Source organism: Centropristis striata, chromosome 17 (genome assembly GCF_030273125.1).
Source record: "Centropristis striata isolate RG_2023a ecotype Rhode Island chromosome 17, C.striata_1.0, whole genome shotgun sequence".
Lineage (NCBI taxonomy): Eukaryota > Metazoa > Chordata > Actinopteri > Perciformes > Serranidae > Centropristis > Centropristis striata.
In genome coordinates, this window is record NC_081533.1 from 6,937,512 (window position 1) to 6,957,560 (window position 20,049).

General features: G+C 42.7%; 2 protein-coding genes across 4 annotated transcripts in view; both read left to right on the forward strand.

Moving 5' to 3' along the window:
* Positions 1–1,196, forward strand: part of ctc1 (CTS telomere maintenance complex component 1) — a 70,086-nt gene extending 68,890 nt beyond the window's left edge. The window contains exon 23 of the mRNA XM_059354312.1: positions 977–1,196. Coding sequence (XP_059210295.1) covers positions 977–1,062 — 86 coding nt within the window. The 3' untranslated portion in view covers positions 1,063–1,196. The remainder of the gene's footprint in view (positions 1–976) is intronic.
* Positions 1,197–5,294: 4,098 nt separating this feature from the next.
* Positions 5,295–19,813, forward strand: tfr2 (transferrin receptor 2). 3 transcript variants are annotated; one of them, XM_059355022.1, is made up of 17 exons: positions 5,295–5,451; positions 6,716–6,926; positions 13,378–13,561; positions 13,732–13,872; positions 13,935–14,043; positions 14,120–14,362; positions 14,453–14,592; positions 14,663–14,838; positions 14,973–15,092; positions 15,279–15,361; positions 15,452–15,515; positions 16,051–16,118; positions 16,209–16,279; positions 16,495–16,579; positions 16,745–16,969; positions 18,781–18,921; positions 18,999–19,813. In XM_059355022.1, exons 2-17 carry the CDS (start codon positions 6,722–6,724, stop codon positions 19,245–19,247), a joined length of 2,304 nt encoding a protein of 767 aa, XP_059211005.1. In that variant the 5' UTR covers positions 5,295–5,451; positions 6,716–6,721; the 3' UTR covers positions 19,248–19,813. The 3 variants fall into 3 exon arrangements, 2 of the variants coding, with proteins under 2 accessions (XP_059211005.1, XP_059211004.1); XM_059355021.1 differs by having other exon boundaries at positions 5,299–5,652; XR_009395982.1 differs by lacking the exon at positions 16,209–16,279 and having other exon boundaries at positions 5,297–5,652; positions 18,999–19,137.
* The last annotated feature ends 236 nt before the right edge of the window (positions 19,814–20,049 follow it).

Consider the following 20,049-nt stretch of genomic DNA (forward strand, 5'->3'; position numbering starts at 1 on the left):
CATGTCTCAGCTCAACTTCGCCCTTCTTTCAGTTCCCCTTTCTTTACTAGCTTCGCCCTAACTGTCACTCCTTTCTAACACAGTCATCAAAATTAATATCATACATCAACATTTCTTATGCTTACTTCAGTTACCACACGTAATGTTCTACTAATCATTATTGCATTTTAACTCAACAGTTGAATCACCAAATCACATCAACTTTGTAATATATCATTCTTCATAAAATCATTTGTTCCAATCCCTTGTTTTTAGTCTCATACCAACTTTTGCTGGTGTATGGCAAGCAGAGATCTCAACTTAGTTGAGATTATAATTATAATTACTATTACTATTTTTAGTAATTACTATTATAATTTTATGTATTACTATTATTATTATTATTATTATTATTATTACATGCATACCACGGAAACAACAAGGTGTAGGTAACAAGGTGTGGACAACAAGGTATTGATAACACCTTGTAGGTATCAAGGTGTACACAACAAGGTGTAGGCAACTAGGTGTAGACAACAAGGTGTAGGCAACAACATTTAGACAACAAGGTGTAGGCAACAAGGTTTAGACATCAAAGTGTAGACAACAAGGTGAAGGCAACATGGTGTAGACAACAAGGTGCAGGTAACAAGGTGTAGACAATAAGGTGTAGGTAACAAGGTGTAGGCAACAAGGTGTAGACATCAAGGTGTAGACAACAAGGTGAAGGCAACATGGTGTAGACAACAAGGTGCAGGTAACAAGGTGTAGACAATAAGGTGAAGGCAACAACGTGAAGGCAACAAGATGTAGACAACAATGTTTAGACATCAAGGTGTAGACGACAAGGTGAAGGTAACACGGTGAGGTAACAAGCTGTGGACAACAAGGTATAGACATCAAGGATGCAGGTTACAACATTTCAGGCAGACAGCTAAAAGTCTTTGGGTCTTAGAGTCTTTGAGTCTTACCTGCTGAATCTCGTTGCTTGTTTCAGAGATGAAGAGATTCAGTCGAGGAGAACGAGACTTCATGACCAGAGTGACTCCTCCTCTGCAGCTCACCTGTTTGCACCTAGACTGACTGAGCTCACCTGGACCGACTGAGCTCACCTGGACACAGACAGGAGGAGGCTGAGTCAGCTCACCTTCAGTCTGAATGTGATGTTTGTTTTACAGAAAGTTTTGATGTTTATTTTAATGAAATAAAAAGTATTTTTTATCAAACAATTTCTCCTGAAGTCAGTTTGAGCTGTGATGTCACAGCACAGCTATCTGAGATGGATAAAACAAACAAACAGACATTAATTAGGTTTAGAAAGGTAGGTATTAAAAAGCAATGTTTAGACATCAAGATGTAGACAAGTTTTAGACAGCAATGTTTAGACATCAAGGTGTAGACAACAAGGTGTAGACATCAAGATTTAGACAACAAGGTTTAAACAAGGTGTAGACATCAAGGTTTAGACAACAAGGTGTAGACATCAAGGTTAAGACATCAATGTTAAGACATCAAGGTGTATACAACAAGGTGTAGACATCGAGGTTTAGACATCAAGGTGTAGACAACAAGGTGTACATAATGAGGTGTAGACATCAAGGTTTAGACAACAGGGTGTAGGTTGCAAGGTGTAGACATCAAGGTGTAGAAATAAAGGTGTAAATAAAGTGTAAACAACAAGGTGTAGGTAACACATTTTAGACATCAATGTGTAGACGAGAAGGTTTGAGATCAAGGTGTAGACAACAAGGTTTAGAAATCAAGGTGGAGACAACAAGGTTTAGAGATCAAAGTGTAAACATCAAGGTGTAGACATCAAGGTTTAGACAACAAGGTTTAGACATCAAGATTTAGACGTGAAGATATAGACATCAAGGTTTAGACAACAAGGTGCAGACATCAAGGTTTAGACATCAATGTGTAGACATCAATGTTTAGACATCAATGTGTAGACGAGAAGGTTTGAGATCAAGGTGTAGACAACAAGGTTTAGAAATCAAGGTGGAGACAACAAGGTTTAGAGATCAAAGTGTAAACATCAAGGTGTAGACATCAAGGTTTAGACAACAAGGTTTAGACATCAAGATTTAGACGTGAAGATATAGACATCAAGGTTTAGACAACAAGGTGCAGACATCAAGGTTTAGACATCAATGTGTAGACATCAATGTTTAGACATCAAAGTGTAGACATCAAGGTTTAGAAATCAAGGTGTAGACAACAAGCTTCAGACAACAAGTGTAGACATTAAGGTAGACATCAAGTTTTAAACATCAAGGTGTAGGCATCAAGGTGTAGTCAACAAAGTGTAGACATCAAGGTGTAGACAACAAGGTTTAGAGATCAAAGTGTAAACATTAAGGTGTAGACATCAAGGTTTGGACATCAAGGTTTAGACAACAAGGTTTAGACAACGTCTAAAGGTCTAAAGGGCTGGGACAGTGCCAGTGGAGTGGCAGACCGGGGTGGTGGTTCCCATTTTTAAAAAGGGGGACCGGAGGGTGTGTTCCAATTACCGTGTAATCACACTTCTCAGCCTGCCCGGAAAAGTCTACTCCAGGGTGCTGGAAAGAAGGCTCCGGCCGATTGTCGAACCTCAGATTCAGGACGAACAATGCGGCTTCCGTCCTGGCCGTGGAAGAAGCTCTCTCTGCGAGACTTCTGGAGGGGTCATGGGAGTTTGCTCATCCAGTCTACATGTGCTTTGTGGACTTGGAGAAGGCCTACGACCGTGTCCCTCGGGGAGTCTTGCGGGCTGTAATGCGGGAATATGGGGCTTGTTGCTACAAGCTATCCGGTCCCTATATAACCAAAGTGAGAGCTGTATCCGCATACTCGGCACAACGTCAAACACGTTCCCTCCGCCAGGGTTGCCCCTTGTCTCCGATTCTGTTCGTGGTTTTCATGGACAGGATCTCAAGGCGCAGCCAGGGGGAGGAAGCGAAATGAAGGCTAACCTGATAATGTAATAACCTCCCATTAATGTAATACTTTATTACATTATTGGTTAAATGTGTATTACATTATTGGGAAATGCACTTTATTACATTATTGGGAAGTTATTACATTATCAGGTTTTATTACATTTTCACTGGACTCAAGTGCAGATTTTTATTACATTAACGGGGTTATTACATTAACGGGAATTTATTACATTATCAGGTTCTACAGGGCTTTTTTATAGAGAGATTCTATGGGTTTGAGTGCTGTTGTACATGCCAGTGACCAGCTTGTTAAACAATAGTCTATGTGTGAGAAGATCATACAGTGTAAAAACATCAAAGCTGCACTGGCTGTTAATGAATTCCTGATTTGTCTGAAATTTGCCAGATTGTATTTGACAGAGTTAGACACTTTTTTGATGTGTTTCCTGAATGAGAGTGTCGAGTCCAGGTTGATCTGAACTCGCTCACCAAAGCAAGTTCCTCCCCTCCCAGAAAGACACCAGAATGTTCAATACTTTGCAGCCTTTTAGCAAAGAACATACAGACGCTTTTTTTTAACATTTAAAGAAAGACATGAGTCAGTGAGCCAGTCCTGAACATGAGCCATTGCTGTTGTGAGTATTTGAGTGGCCTCTGTTATGCTTTTCGCAGGGGTGAAGATGACTGCGTCATCCGCATACAACTGTGCATTGATACCCTTACAGACATCAAAAAAATCGTTAATGTATAAAGAAAACAAAATAGGTCCAAGTATGGATCCTTGAAGGATCCCTACTGGACAGTCCAGGTAAGGGGATTTGACACCACCGACCACCACACACTGCTTTCTATCTGCAAGATATGATTTGAACCAGTTGAGGGCCTGTGTAGAGAAATTAAATTTCGACAGCTTAGTTAGCAGTATTTGGTGGTCAACAGTGTCAAAGGCCCTTTTAAGGTCTAAGAAAACAGCTCCCACACAGCCGTGTGTCTCGTGTGGAGTGTCTCCCTATCCAGGAGACACTTGGTTTTTTCAGTAAACATACTTATAGCCGACTCTGTGGAATGGTGAGTCCGGAAGCCAAACTGCATCGGATGTAATGCTGTATAACCGTTATTGAGATGCTTTACTAACTGTGTGGCCACCCATTTTTCTATTACTTTGGAAATGACAGGAAGAATACTGATTGGTCTGTAGTTATTAATTTCAGATTTACTTCCAGATTTGAAGATTGGATTCACCATGCTCACCTTCCAGTTCGTCGGGACAACAGAGTGCCTGATGGACAGATTTACCAGCTGCATAGAGTCTCTGAGTGAAGTTTTAAAAAATTTGTTAAGAGAGCAAATAATTTTTATTACATCTCTCTCAGAGATCTCAGTTATGTAAAAAACAGGCTGTTCGCAATTGACAGGATGATAAACACGGTCAGGTGCAGTGAACAGGCTTGATATTTCTTGAACAGAATTGATAAAAAAAGAATTAAATTAAGAGGTAAGAGACAAACAATGGGATTAAAGAGGCCGAGATGAACAGCCTGATGTCTTCATGGTTACACTGAAAGGTGTTCCTTTATTATAAAATAATAATAAATAAATAAATATTAAAAATGGTCAGATTTTGTTCAGCAGAAACTTTTTTAATGGTTTCAGAAACAAATAATATGAAATATAATAATATAAAAACTGTAACCTGCCATCTGATCAAATATAATAATAATAATCATAATGATAATAATAATAAAAATGATTATAATAAGTATCCTTTACATGATTTGTTATTGTTAAACAAAGATTTATTCCTGTATTTTAATGAAAAATACAATAAACAGATTTACTTTTACAAACTGAAGATAATTAAGTAAACAATATATCATTGTTACACAAAAAATGGAATAAAATTCCAACATATAATTATTATATTTAACCGCACATACATAAAATAAATGAATAAATAATTGAAAAATCAGTTTTTCTTCTATTCTGACTACATTAAATCCAAAAAGAAGTTCACCTTTGTTGCTTTATTATAAATAAATACAAAAAAATAGATGAAATATTTTTATTTAGCAGAAACATTATAATGGTTACAGAAGAAAAACTTAATAATATGAATATTATTATTAATAGTTAATAGTAGTTATTAATTGTTTTTTATTTAATTAAAATAACAACAAAAAAACATGTAGAATCTTGTTGCGATTTATAAAGTCAGAAACAACAACAATAAAAACATAAAACTCCTGTTTTATTGCTTTTATTTGTTTATAATTCATGTTTAATTATTTTATTTTGATCAGTTGTGACTGTGTGACAGCAGGTCATGTGATCATGAAGCGCTGCTTCTGATTGGCCGAGCTGAAGTTCAATCCCACAGCACCGAGACACAGATACACAGAGAGACACACAGACAGACAGAGAGACAGATGGACAGACAGACAGACAGAGGGATAGAGAGACAGACAGATAGCGAGACAGACGGACAGAGAGACAAACAGAAAGACAAACGGACAGACAGACAGACAGAGGGACAGACAGAAGAAAACAGGTGAGGTGAATCTCTGCTACTTGTCATTGATCAATGACCCCTCAGATTTAATGTACCATCTGATAAACACTGTGTGTGTTCGCGTGCGTGCGTGCATGTGTGTGTGCATGAGTGTGTGAGTGTGTTTACTCTGCTGTTAATAAAGTTAACAGATCAAACAACATGCTGACCTTCGACCCCGCGAGCAGCTAATCACAGACGGTAAAATATGAACAGTTTCAGTGGATGGGATAATGAGAAAATATGACAATAAACTACAATAGAATTTATTTAAATGCTACAATAATACTAACTTAATTATCACCACTACTGTGTTTACTATAACTCATAATAATTATATTAATAATACTAATAAAAATAATAATAGTTAAATAAAGCTTGGAACAAAAAAAAAGACAAAAAAGGAAATAAATTGAATTCATGAAAATACAATAATGATCCTGACAGGATTAATTATTATAACTGGGACTTTTTATTAGTTGATATTTTTATTTCATGACTACAAGTGAGATGTCTCATCTACAGTAGTATTATTGCTGAGTGTGCTTGAAAGAGCAGGGTTTCTGCAAACAGTTTTCAGGAACTGCGCTCGAGGCTGCAGATGCCAATCTACAGAATTAATTTATACATAGAAACGTAGGAAAATGTGTCTTCTCCCTCACATTGGTGTGGTAAAGCTGTCAGAGTTCTAGTTTGGGCGTAGGACGCACCAACACCTGCTTAACGGATGAGTTTTATACACTGACAAGTTTTACACCAACTGATCAGTTTTACACACTAACTGATGAGTTTTACACTAGTTTCAGACAGACAGACAGACAGACAAACACACACACCAACACCTGCTTTATTATCTAACATTACTTCCTCCACTTTTCCATTTTGAAAACAGTTCAAAATGGAACATAGATGAACATAGTACAGAGTTTTAACTATGCCATGTGGCGTCCACACTGCACTTGCTGGAGGAAACAGCCTATTTGTTCTCTCAGATGAACAAACACATGTTGAAAGCTTGATCTGTCACTGCGGTAGAGATAATGTACTGAAAATTACTCTGCAGTTTCAATAATGTATGGCTGAGAGTCACAGGCCAGAGCCAACACTCAACATTTATTTACAAATGATCTAGTTATTATCAATATCATCATTATTTCAATCTCTATTATCATTTGTTCCTATAAACATTACCTATTTTATCTTATTAATCTATATTTATTAATTTAACAACAACGTTTGAATAAACTGAAGCATGTCCCTGCAGGACGCCATGGACACCATCAGGACTCTTCTGACTCCCTCAAGGGGCGGGGCCGAGGAGGAGGAGGGGGGAGGGGCTCTGAGGTTTGTGATGTCAGAGGAGGAGGAGGCGGGGCCGAGTAGTGACATCACAGCTCTGGTACAACGATATCGCCATGGTTACCGGAAAGTTGTGGTGTTCATGTGCGTGAGCATCATCATCATCTTCACTGCTGGTACACACATACACACACACACACCTTTTTTTTTTTTGGAGACGCATGGTGGCGTGTGTGTAGCGGGTGTCACTCTGCGTTGTGTTGAATTTCTTTGTTGGTAATTAAGGACACCACAACGACGGGATAATTGAAGCTTGTTTATTGGCTCCTCCTCTTTTCTCTCATGGTCTCCATTCTCTGTAATACATTACATCCATCCATCCATTTTCCTCCGCTTATCCGGGGCCGGGTCGCGGGGGCAGCAGGTTAAGCAGGGCATTCCAGACGTCCCTCTCCCCTGCCACAACGTCCAGCTCCTCCTGGGGGACCCCGAGGCTTTCCCAGGCCAGGAGAGAGATGTAATCCCTCCACCGTGTTCTGGGTCTTCCCTGGGGCCTCCTACCGACCTAAGAATTGCATCTCTGCTTTTTGCAGGTGATGTGGTTTTTTTGGCTTCATCAAGCCGGGACCTCCAGCACTCGTTGGGGCAGTTTGCAGCCGAGTGCGAAGCGGTTGGGATGAGAGTCAGCACCTCCAAGCGGCTGAAATGAGTTTCCTCCATAGGGTGGCTGGGCTCAGCCTTAGAGATAGGGTGAGGAGCTCAGACATCCGGAGGGAGCACGGAGTAGAGCCACTGCTCCTTTGCGTCGAAAGGAGTCAGCTGAGGTGGTTTGGGCATCTGGTAAGGATGCCTCCCGGGCGCCTCCCGTTAAAGGGTGTTCCGGGCACGTCCAACTGGTAGGATGCCCCAGGGAAGTAATACATTACAGTAGTGAGCAATACAGATCACCTCCTATTGTCATCACCTTCGCTCTCAGAGTCCCAAAACAGAGAGAGTAAGAGAAATATAATATTTACAATAACAATAATACATTTCATTCAAAACAGTATTGACATTTTTATAACAGTGTGCAATTTTCGGACCAAAATGAAATAAATATAATGCAAATGCACATACCTGTAATACATTACAGTAGTGAGCAATACAGATCCCCTCCTTTTGTCACCACTTATCAACCAACAACAACACTTTCATTGCACGAGGAATGGCGTCTTTTTGACAATACACCTTCACTCTACTTCAGTGTGTCGGACTAACAGTTATTTACAGTGTATGGCGTAAAAATAAATTACAGAATATATGAAAATTGCAACACAAGACATCATTAAACCTCACTTCTCTCAATAACAACGATGATAAGGAACAGATACTATATACACAGTATTAAAGTAAAGTAAAATAAATAAAATAGCGGAGCAGAAAAATACATACTTTCGCTTTCAGAGTCCCAAAACACAGAGCGAACACAACGCGGGAAAATAACTCCCGTCCACAACGGGAGAATCCATTTATTTAACTTTTGTACCAGGGCAAAATACTAACTAAAACTTACATGTAATAGCCTCTGTGTATATCCAAATTATACAGAAAATATTTTGGCCACACATGAACATCACAATCCCTTGTAAAAATGAAATATAAAAACAGGAAGTTACCCCTTACAAATGCAAAATCAAATATTCCCAGATTACACCTTCAAAATAAAAGTTCTCCGCTTTATCCTAAAAACATCAAAATAAAAGTTCATAATCTAGTGTAAAAACATCCCATTGCTACATATGCAGATGCTGCGGCTTCTCTCTCTCTCCTGATACAACAGTGTTTTCGCATATTTTGTCTCTTAACTATTGCAAAGTGAACATACTGCCATAAATTTCTGCTTGAAGTTGGCAGAAGAGCATTTATAGGACTAAACTTCACGCATGCTTCACGCATCCCGAAGAGAGTGCGGAGGGCCTTCAGCAGGATCAATGCACGCAAAGCTCCGGGTCCTGACAACATACCAGGTCGTATACTGAGAGACTGTGCCGGGGAACTCACAGATGTCTTCACAGATATATTCAACATCTCCCTGAGGCAGGCTGTTGTCTCCACGTGCCTCAAAACCGTCACCATCATTCTGGTACCGAAGAAGTCATCTCCCTCCTCCCTCAATGACTATTGTTAGGTTGCACTTACTCCCATCCTGATGAAGTGCGTCGAGCGGCTACAAACTAGAGGAGGTGAGCAGCCTGGCCAGGTGGTGCTGTGTCGACAATCTCCCTCTGAACGTGGAGAAGACAAAGGAGATTGTTGTAGACTTCAGGAGTGAGCGCACCCAGCATGCTTCTCTGAACATCAACGGTGCGGCTGTGGAGAGGGTGAGCAGCACCAAGTTCCTGGGTGTGCACATCTCAGAGGATCTCTCCTGGACCAACAACACTGCATCACTGGCCAAGAAAGCTCAACAGCGTCTCTACTTCCAGCGCAAGCTGAGAAGAGCCAGAGCCCCAGCCCCCATCATGTCCACCTTTTACCGAGGCACCATCGTAAGCATCCTGTCCAGCTGCATCACTGTGTGGTACGGCTCCTGCACTGCCTCCTGTCGCAGGACCCTCTAGCGCATCGTGAGAGCAGCGGAGAAGATCGTTGGTGTCTCTTTCCCCTCACTCCAGGACATCTACAGCACCCGCCTCACACGCAGAGCCTTCTGCATTACAGGTGATCCCACTCACCCGTCACACAACCTCTCCAGTCTGCTGCTACCAGGGAGGAGACTGAGGAGTTTGAGGGCCAGGACCAGCAGACTTTACGACAGCTTCTTCCACCAGGCTATCAGGAAGCTGAACTATCTGCCCTCCCTCCCCTCCCTGCACACAAACTCAGTGCACTAATAATTGAACTGACACTTCTGACACTAAGACACTTAACAGCTAGATAAGCTACAACCGTTTGCACTATTCAGCCTGTATATTTTGCCTTTTATGTTTAGTCTGTATATTTTTGTAGCTTATTTTATTTCTGTTCTGTATATAGCATGTGTATTTTGTTTTAAACGAGGATTTGAGAGAAAAGTAATTTCAGTTCTCTGGATGTGTACACGTGTAGCAGAACTGACAATAAAGTGACTTTGACTTTGACATAGATACACACACACACACACATAGACCAGGGTTTCCTGCAGACCTTATTTGGCCAGGCACCCCGCCCGGCCTGAAATCTGTAGCGCCCGGGCTAGAATGTCGGGCAAAAAAAAAAAAAAGATCCAATGCATGCAAGCGACACGGCAGCGCTTGAGAACTAATCTACCAGCACACATAGATAGATTTGTGTTATAATGAATTAATGTTGATTCTTTAGTGCTGCGCTGTCGCAACCCGTTCTCATTCCCAAAGCGTAATATACCGACGATTTGTCACACCCCTAGACGTATCATACTGACGCAAAGGTTACCCTTCCACATCTGTGTGAAACGCTCTGGGTTCTCAATTGACTCCAATATAAACCCGCTCGCGGCGCTGAGAAACGCTTAGAGCAGAGGCTACAGCCGTCTATTCACTCCAATAATAACCCAACCACTGCCCTACATGACGCTGCGAGCGACAATCTGATTGGAGAACCGAGGACCCTGTGCACGGAAGTATTTTTCTCACTATTTTAAGGATTTCTTTTAATGACATCGTCAACATTTCTCAACACAAACACAGTCTCACTGTCTCACTGATAATTCAACAATAAAATAGCTTCATGTTGTGGCTCTCTGTATCATTTTTTTTCTCCTTCGATTCTGAGAAATAAACTTTTATTCGTTTGTTTTGGATAGCGGAAAGGCCTACATTACCCACAATCCTCAACAACAGTTGCTCCAGCAATCCGCTGGCGGACATTTCTCTCATTTTTAGTGAAAAAAAATCAATATTTTGACTTTGTTTCTGCATAAGAATGGATTTTGATTAAATTTCTAGCGAGAAATATATGTTTTATTTTCTAAATATTCACTCAGTGAATGTACATAATCACTTTGTGGCGAAGATCTCGCCAGAAAAACACGATCCGCTGTGTTTTATTTTGAAATCTGTTTTATTTTGTAATCTACCAGATGTGCTGTGCGATCTCATTGAATCACGCTTCACTGTAAATGGCCCGGACTCTGCTCTCCTGTTTTAGTTAAAATATCTTCATTAAACAAACATTGTTGTCTTTTTTTAGCATAGATAATATACATACAGTATAATTATTTATTAGACAGTGTGTGATATTCGATATATTGGGTAGAAATAGGTTTTCACAACCCTAATACAGAAGAACTACAAAACGTCACTGGTGTCGACATAAGTACTGAAGAGAGGTCTAGGGAGTTGTAGTTTTTTTAATAAAACAGGGATTCCCCTAAAATTGGAAGTTGGAAATACTTAATTAGTGGCTTTCCAGGGGTTTGAGGGGATGTCAATCACATTTTTGGCATCAGACTTTAAATATTGTCTTGTTCAATAGGGGATTTTTTTATTTTTTCACCACTCCCACCCCTTAGTGACTATGCTCACATTATAGTCCATGTCAACACCTTTCTATAACAGTAGGTCTCATCTCTGTAACCCTTTTTGTCTCTTAGTTATAATCATTTAAATATGCCCCAGGGTTAAGGTTCAAAGGTCAATATCTCAAAGCAAGAATATTATAGAACCTTGAAATTGATATATGTTACTCTCCAGGCCAAGACCTTTCCAGTGATGTATTTGGTTTAGCTCTATGACAAAGTTTTATTTTTTCACATCTCGCACTCGGAGCACTCAAAGGGCTCTGGGAATCTGTTAGGACAGATTTCCAAGGTTTGAAAAAAAGTAAAACTTTGTCATCAAGGGGTGGGAGTGGGGGGGCTTTAGGATATGCTGAAAAAATAAAAAATCCCCAGAGCGTTTCGCACAGATGTGGAAGGGTACCCTTTGCGTCAGTATGATACGTCTAGGGGTGCGACAAATCATTGGTATTTTACGCTTTGGGAATGAGAACGGGTTGGCTGTCTGTCTGCAGTGCATTCTGCGCTATGTCTATCTCTCTCACACACACACTCACACACGTATGCGCCATTTGCGGCCCTCGTGACGATATTTTGTGGCCCCCACCTTGATATTAAAGTTTACTGTTAGTGCGGCCCGCAAGTTTCATATGAATGACACTTGACCATGTTGTGTGTGGAAGGTCCCCTTATTGTGCAAGCTGGACAGTTTATTATCTGCCGTGTTGTTTGTAAACTATATTTTGTATGCTGGCGTTGACAGTCTGGTCTTAGTTTTCTGTTAGAAAAACTGCAGCTACTGCAGAGAGGTTTTTTTTAATCCTCTTTAATTGGTTCACACGGGAACAAGGTACAGGACTTGCTGCGGTGAGGTTTCACAAAAATAAAAGTGCGCAGGATCACGCATCACAACATGGCGACCAGTCCAGATCCATAAAAACGTACATTATACAGCAAATAATAATAATCAACCGATGCAAATAACTTGTACTCACACACAACGACCACAAAGTGATAACAGTTATGATTAGGCTCAGTTTGACTCTCCCGTAACCGACGAGGATGTGGGGCAGCAGCGGCGCACTTAACTGGTAACTATTCCTCCGGAACTGTTCGTCGTTCATCCAGGTCTACTCGGAACTACTCGGGTCTTTCCGGTGACGTTCGGCGACGTCCCGAACAGGGCAGAGCAGTGAAGTTCAATAGTACACTACTCGGGAAGTTTGCACATTAAATCATTTATACATAAAACATTTAATCATTCCATGTATGTTATATTAGTAATATTTCTATTATAATGATAACTATAATAACACATAACATTAACATATATGTATTTATTTTCATTATAAATTATAAAGAAGTTTGGATTTTTTTAGCAAAGTTTAGGTAATTTGAGTTTGAGACCCCTGCTTTAAAGAATGCAATGTTGTACTTATGAAAAGTATTTGATTTGATTTATGATAAAGTCTATGTAAGCTGTCTCTCTAAGAGAGTAATAGCTAGAGTGGAATGTTGCAAGTTCCCTGCAATAAAACAGATTGTTGTCAATTCATAATACTTTCTCATCTCCTATTTTAATACTTGTTACACAATAAATAAAATGCTTCAACTGTTGTTTACGACGCTGTGATCGGTGATCGGAAATATCGGATTGGCAGATAGGCTACTGATTTCAGTAAGATCGAATCGGTGATCGGAACCCAAAATCCTGATCGGAGCATCCCTAGTCTGTTTCTGTTTTCTGGATTTTTTGTTTGCTTTGTGTGCCAAGTGTTCCCAAACTTATTAGGCCATGACCCCAAAAATAATCAGTTTGTGTTTTCTAAGTAATTAATTAACTTATCCTTTTTTTATTTTGGGGAAATCAAATAGCAAGGGGTCATTCGTGCCGTGCCACGAGAGAACGTATCGGACGCCTGTGCACACTCTCTTCTCAATGTACAAATATTTAATTAAGCCTACGCTTCAGATGCCTTAAGGTGTGCATGTGTAGACTGAAACACCCTAAACTGTCTCATCGGTCTCTCTTGGTAATACATGGACTGCTTTAATTGTGAAGCCAAGCAGCTGTTAAACTCAAAATTCATCATCATAAAGTAAATAATTATTTGTCTGTCTCTCTCTTGCAGCGTTCCTATTGGCCTACGCTGTGTTTGGTGGGCAGTGCCACTGCACCCAGTGGGGGGGGCAGGGGGAGGAGGAGGGGAGCGGGGCTAAAGGACCTGCAGCAGGAGGGGCGGAGCTTTACCTGGGAGAGTTGCGGGCGATGATGAGGAGGCTGCTGCAGGATGAAGATATCGACAACACAGTCAGGTGCTTCATCACGGAGTCTTTCTTTACTAAAGTATTTCACATAATATAAAATTATAGTCATTATAGTAAACCAACAGACCTTCGCTGCCATGATGCACTGAGCAGAGTTTACTTATTATTATTATTATTATTATTATTATATGCTTCAGTGTCTGTGTTTGTCCCGCCAGTCGAATCAGCAGAGCGAATCATCCTCCAGGGTCCTCAGGGGGAACGTCTCTGGCCTCAGAGGTCCTCCGGCGCTTCAGAGCCCTGCAGATGGATCACACCTGGACTGAGCCTCTGTACGCCACGCTGCAGTTCCCCCACAGGTGGGTCAAAGGTCACAGGTCAGAGAGCAATGATGGAGAGTTCAGAGTGTTTGTGTGTACAGGTCTCAGAGGAGCTCTCTGTGGCTGGTGGACTCTGCAGGACTGACCTCAGAACAGATTCCCCTGAACCCGTCTGACTTCTGTCCCTACAGCGCCACAGGAAGTACCACGGTGAGACAGGATGGGATGTGTTGGTCACAACGGTACCTGCAGGTATCTTTACCTGTCTTTCTCTCTCTATCTGCAGGGCGGAGTTGTCTACGCCAACTACGGCCGTCCAGAGGATTTTAACTGGCTGAAGAGCGCGGGCGTGTCCGTGATTGGTTGTGTGGTGGTGATGCGTGTCGGGGGCGGAGTCAATTTTGCTGAGAAGGTCATGTTGGCTGAAAAGGGCGGGGCGGGGGGAGCTTTGATCTACCCAGATCCCGCCGACCTGCCACAGGACCCCCGACGCCTTGGACTGAACACACACACCGCCGTGTCTGAACATGTAACGCACACACAAACGCAGAAACACACCTGTTCCATGTCCTACTGCTCCCGACCAAGCAGCATCTCCTTCTGTGTCCTCCAATCACAGGTCCACATGGGGTCAGGTGACCCCTTCACCCCCGGCTTCCCCTCCGTCAATCACACTCAGTTCCCTCCTGTCCAGTCCTCCGGCCTGCCACTTATCCCCGCCCTGCCAATCAGTGCCACTGTAGCTGCCAAGCTGCTCAGGTGAGTCCTGCCCCCTCAGGTTACCTGTTCAGGTGTTATGGTGACCTCACCGCATTTCTCTATGTCTCAGCCAGCTGTCAGGTTTGTCCTGCCCTCCAACATGGCGGGGTCGGCTGCCGTATGTGCGCTGTGTGATCGGTCCAGAGTTCAGCTCAGGACAAAGAGTCAAGATGTCAGTTCACAACGTCATGACACCAGTCCTGCTCAACAACATCTTCTCCTCTCTGGAGGGCCGAGATGACCCAGGTACTCCCTGACCGTACAGGTGACCTTAATGAACCATGTCCCTCTTAGGTAATCTGTTTCCCTGTGAGGTACTCCCTTACCGTACAAGGCGAACTTGTCCCTAATAAGAATTTACCAGTTTCTCCATCCGTCAGATCAGTACATCATTCTGGGAGCTCAGAGGGACTCTCTGGGTCCAGGAGCAGTGAAGTCTGGAGTCGGAACAGCGATCCTCCTGGAGCTGGCACGAACTTTCTCTGCAATGGTCAAGAATGGTAAGACTCATTTGGAAAAAAATGAAGGTTCGTTGTCTCTTCAACAGTCGTCAGATCAGGGTACGGTTTGGTGTTTGGGCCCTCCGGTGGTGTCTAAAGGAGCTGTGTGTTTGCAGTATTTCAAGAGGATTCACCGGACCCCGGCAGCTTACTGGGCTCAGTTGTTGTTGTTGTTGTTTTCTGCAGGTTTCAGTCCCAGGCGCAGTTTGCTGTTTGTAAGCTGGGACGCCGGAGATTTTGGGAACGTTGGAGCTACTGAATGGCTGGAGGTTCGTTCAATCAGGGAGCAGGAAACACATCACCAACAAAAGACAATCAGAAAACTTCAACATAACCTGACCTCTGACCTCTGACCTCAGGGTTACCTGTCCATGCTGCACCTGAAGGCCGTGGCCTACTTCAGTCTGGACCAGGCGGTCATGGGTAACAGCTCCCAGCAAATCATAGGAGACCTTCTTTAACCTGTCAATGAAAGAGATCAAATAAATAATGTCTGTCTGTCTGTTTGCAGGTGATATTGTTTGTCTGTCTGTCCGTCTGTCTGTCTGCCCGTCTGTCTTCAGGTGATGATATCCTGTCTGTCTGCCTGTCTGTCTTCAGGTGATGATGTCCTGTCTGTCTGCCTGCCTGCCTGCCTGTCTGTCTGTCTGTCTGCAGGTGATGATGTCATGTCTGTCTGTCTGTCTGTCTGTCTGCCCGTCTGTCGTCAGATGATGATATCCTGTCTGTCTGCCTGTCTGTCTTCAGGTGATGATGTTCTGTCTGCCTGCCTGACTGTCTGCAGGTGATGATGTCCTGTCTGTCTGCCTGCCTGCCTGCCTGTCTGTCTGTCTGTCTGTCTGCAGGTGATGATGTCCTGCCTGTCTGTCTGTCTGTCTGTCTTCAGGTGATGATGTCCTGTCTGCCTGCCTGTCTGTCTGATGATGTCCTGTCTGTCTGCCTGTCTGTCTGCCTGCAGGTGATGATGTCCTGTCTGCCTTCACCAGTCCTCTTCTGGTCGACCTGCTGGAAGCTGCCATCAGACAGGTGATCTGTTGTTGTTATTGTTGTTGTTCAGTGTTAACGTTTCATAGCGTTTAACGGGTCGATGAGTCACCTTGTGGTTCATGTGTGAAGGTGGAGCATCCCAAACATGTGGGTCAGACCATCTACAGCCAGGCTGAGAGGGAGGGAGGCAGCTGGAGGATGTGAGGCACATAGCACACAGTCACAACTCATAATGTTGTTAGAGTAAACAATGAACAGTCATGTTGTTAGAGTAAACAATGAACAGTCATGTTGTTAGAATAAACAATGACCAGTCATGTTGTTAGAGTAAACAATGAACAGCCATGTTGTTAGAGTGAACAATAAATAGTCATGTTGTTAGAGTAAACAACAAACAGTCATGTTTCCTCCGCAGTATGAAGCCGCTCTACCTGAACAGCGGAGCGTACAGTTTCACGGCGTTTGCAGGAGTTCCAGCTGTGGAGCTCAGATTCAGCGAGGTAAGCTTCGTGATGCTCTGCTGTGGAGGGACGCCTCACCATGCTCCTCCGTCTCTCAGAGTTTCACATTCAATCTGAGAACCGGAGCAGATGTGGTTCATATCTGTCAGCTCCGGGGACGCTCCGCCTCGCTGCAGCTCATCAGGTCTGTCTGTGTCCGTCCAGGAGCGAGCATACCCGTTCGTCAACACGCCACTGGACACCCCCTCCCGCCTGCAGGAGGTGCTGGGTGGCCGTCTCGGTGTGGTGGGGCGGAGCCTCGGGGAGCTGGTGGGGGAGATGGTGCTGCGGTTGGCCCACGACCACATCGTGCCGCTCCGAATCACGTCCTACGCTCAGACGGTGCTGCACTTCAGTGCTCAGCTCAACAAACATGCCACGGAGCTGCAGGTACCAATCACCTGGGGCCGGTATTTCAAAAGTGATCAGATAGGATTATCCTGGTCGGATAGGATTAAATCTAGATCTGATCTGAAAACTGGGTATTTCAAACACGGATCCAGATAACCCTGATCCTGAAGATCAGGATTCCGCTCCGGTAATCCAATCCTCCCTTGAATCCAGATAAAAGGCTGGATTTGGGTATTTCAAAACTCAAGGCAGATATCTGGATCAACTTGGTACCAAAATTTCAGGATCATCCTGATCCCACCTCAGAGGTGGATTTCACTTAGATTGACAAAGTCTCAGCTCCACTTCTCCTAGATATTTTTAGTCAAGATGTTCATTTCACTTAATCAAGTGTTAGTGTTTTACTTTTAATAATTAAAGTAGCCTAATTGAAAGAAATTTAAAGCATAGTAAAATATTTGACCCCACTTTCTGAAATTGCTGTAAATATATCATGCAGCACATTGAAGCACTTTCAAGGTATATTTTCATGCTTCTGATTATTGAAGACAAATTCTGTCAGAAACCTAAAAATGTACCTTTAAAATGTCTGGAAATAGCTTGAATGTGATTTTTAAAACATGCAGTAAGGTGTTTGTGTACAAACTGATTATTCTACTTAATCAAATCAGATGATATTTTGCTATAAATGACCATAATTATGTTTAGTGAGAGTCTTCTATATAAGGGAGACAAATTAGGATGAAAAATGTTTCTTATTGTGTCACTAGCCAAGTTATATAGCATGATAGTAATGCAATTACAATTTCAAGCAGTTTCAATAACTTTATTCAATTCATTGTTTCCAAGGATTTCCATCACTCATAGGGCCCTGGTTGTCCTTAATAGCTGAGAGGTCCATGGCCGTGAGTGGACTCTGAAAGTAGAAGAAAGTGAAGGTGTATGAGTATATCTTTATGTACACAAAGCATGACAACATCACCAACATTACTGGAACATTCTGACACTTCTGAATGACCCGTATAGTTAATACTTGTACCGTGTAACGTTACGTTTCCTAAGTACTGCAGCAGCCTGCTCTGTACACATGGAGCAGATTTTTTTTAAGTCTGCCGTGTTGCCAATAATGTAACGCTAATAAACTCTAAAAAAGTTGGTGTTAGTTTAAAGAGTTAAGGTATGATGTACGTCCGGTTAGTTCCTTTATAAGTTAAACCATAGAGTAAAATGAATCAACAAAGCAGCTACCTCGCTAGCCCGCTAGCTGCTTAACACACAAGTCAATGAAGTGGAGTTGGCTACCGTTAGCACGGTCGCGTCTCAATTAGAGATCGCTGCGGCCTGGTTTTAATTAGGTGACAATTCAAGAAGTTGGCTAGCATGATATGTTGGTTGGCGTTCGTATGGTCTTAAAACCGCTACACATTAGATGACGGTAAACTTACACTATTGACGTGAAAGTGGTGGTCCCTGCACGACGAGATTCGGAAATCCAGATCCGCCCACATCGACGTCATGGTGATCCACTCTGCCAATGTTTTGAAATACTCAGATAAAGTCAGCAGGATCACCTTGATCCATGACTGAGAAAAGGAGGATTTCGTTATCCGGATTATCCTGATCCGGATTACAAATTTTGAAATACCGGCCCCTGTGACTCACTGAGAGACGACAGGGACAATATGTCTTCTTCTGTCTCTAAACACGTCTGTCTTTCTGTCCGTCTCTCTGTCTCTCTTTCTGTCTGTCCTCCTGTCTGTCTGTCTGTCTGTCTGTCACTCTGTCTGTCCTCCTGTCTGTCTGTCTTACTGTCTTTCTCTCTCTCTGCCTGTCTGTCTGCCTGTCTCCAGTCCAGAGGTCTGTCTCCTCAGTGGCTGTTCAGTGCTAGGGGAGATTATAGTCGAGCAGCTGAGACTCTTCAGAGAGCGATCGACTACAGCGACCTGCACGACCCGAGCACTGCCCGCTGCTACAGCACCCGCATCATGAAGGTACTAGTACTTCAACCACTGCAGCAATAATACTGCACACACTGCAGTACTAATACTACAGTTACTGTGTCCTGCAGGTGGAGTACTGCTTCCTGTCCCAGTATGTGTCAGTGGTGGAGACGCCGTTCCGTCATGTGATCCATGGCCGTGGCGACCACACTCTGAGTGCACTTAGTGAGCACCTGACCCTGCTGACCTCTGACCCCCAACGCTTTGACGAGCAGCGATTTAGACGGCAGCTCGCCTTCTTCACCTGGACGCTGCAGGGAGCCGCCAACAGCCTGAGAGGAGATGTGTGGAGCATACACACCTCTCACACACACTGATACACACACATACACACACACATTGAGACACACACACACTGAGACAAACACACACACACTGACACACACCTCACACACTGACACACACACACACACACACACACACAGACACAGACATTCATTTATCAATGAGCGGACGACAGAAAGTAAGCGGAAAGTGGGCATACGATCATTTCTAAAAGGCTCGGCTTTTATCAATGTGGACGTGAGCGGAGGGTACAGTCAGATCTCAGTCTGCTCTCAGCTCGTGTATGCAAATTTCAGTCAGCGTGAAGTCCACACGTCTGAGTCTGAGAATTGATCTTAGACTATTGTATTGATGCCTGGAGCTGATAAAACTCTGCCGTGTTTTGTTTTTTAATGGTGACAAACCAAAACATGTTTAGACTACATAATTTATCATTAAAATATCATTTAAAATAAATACACCCTGTGACCGTGAAAGTCTTTAATCAGAATACTAGCCGAGGCTATTAAATGTTGTTGTCTTCCGTTATTTACTGTTATTATTATTATCCTGCTGCACTGTAAACCCAGATTTTGTTTCTAATTAAACTTCCGAGTGATCATTACTTATTCTTTTATGTTTTGTAAAAACCTGCTGTCATTACTAAACAACATTAGTTGCTTGTACTATTTAGCTAAAATATTCATTGCACTCATCATGTTTAGCAGAGATAACTTGGTATGTTTACATTCATAAGAAAAGAAAAGGGAGGGGTCTAATTCAGAAACCTACCTGGTCACGTGATAAGGCCAGCGTCTTGTAACTGTAACGTCCACGGTGCTCTACACTCTGCAC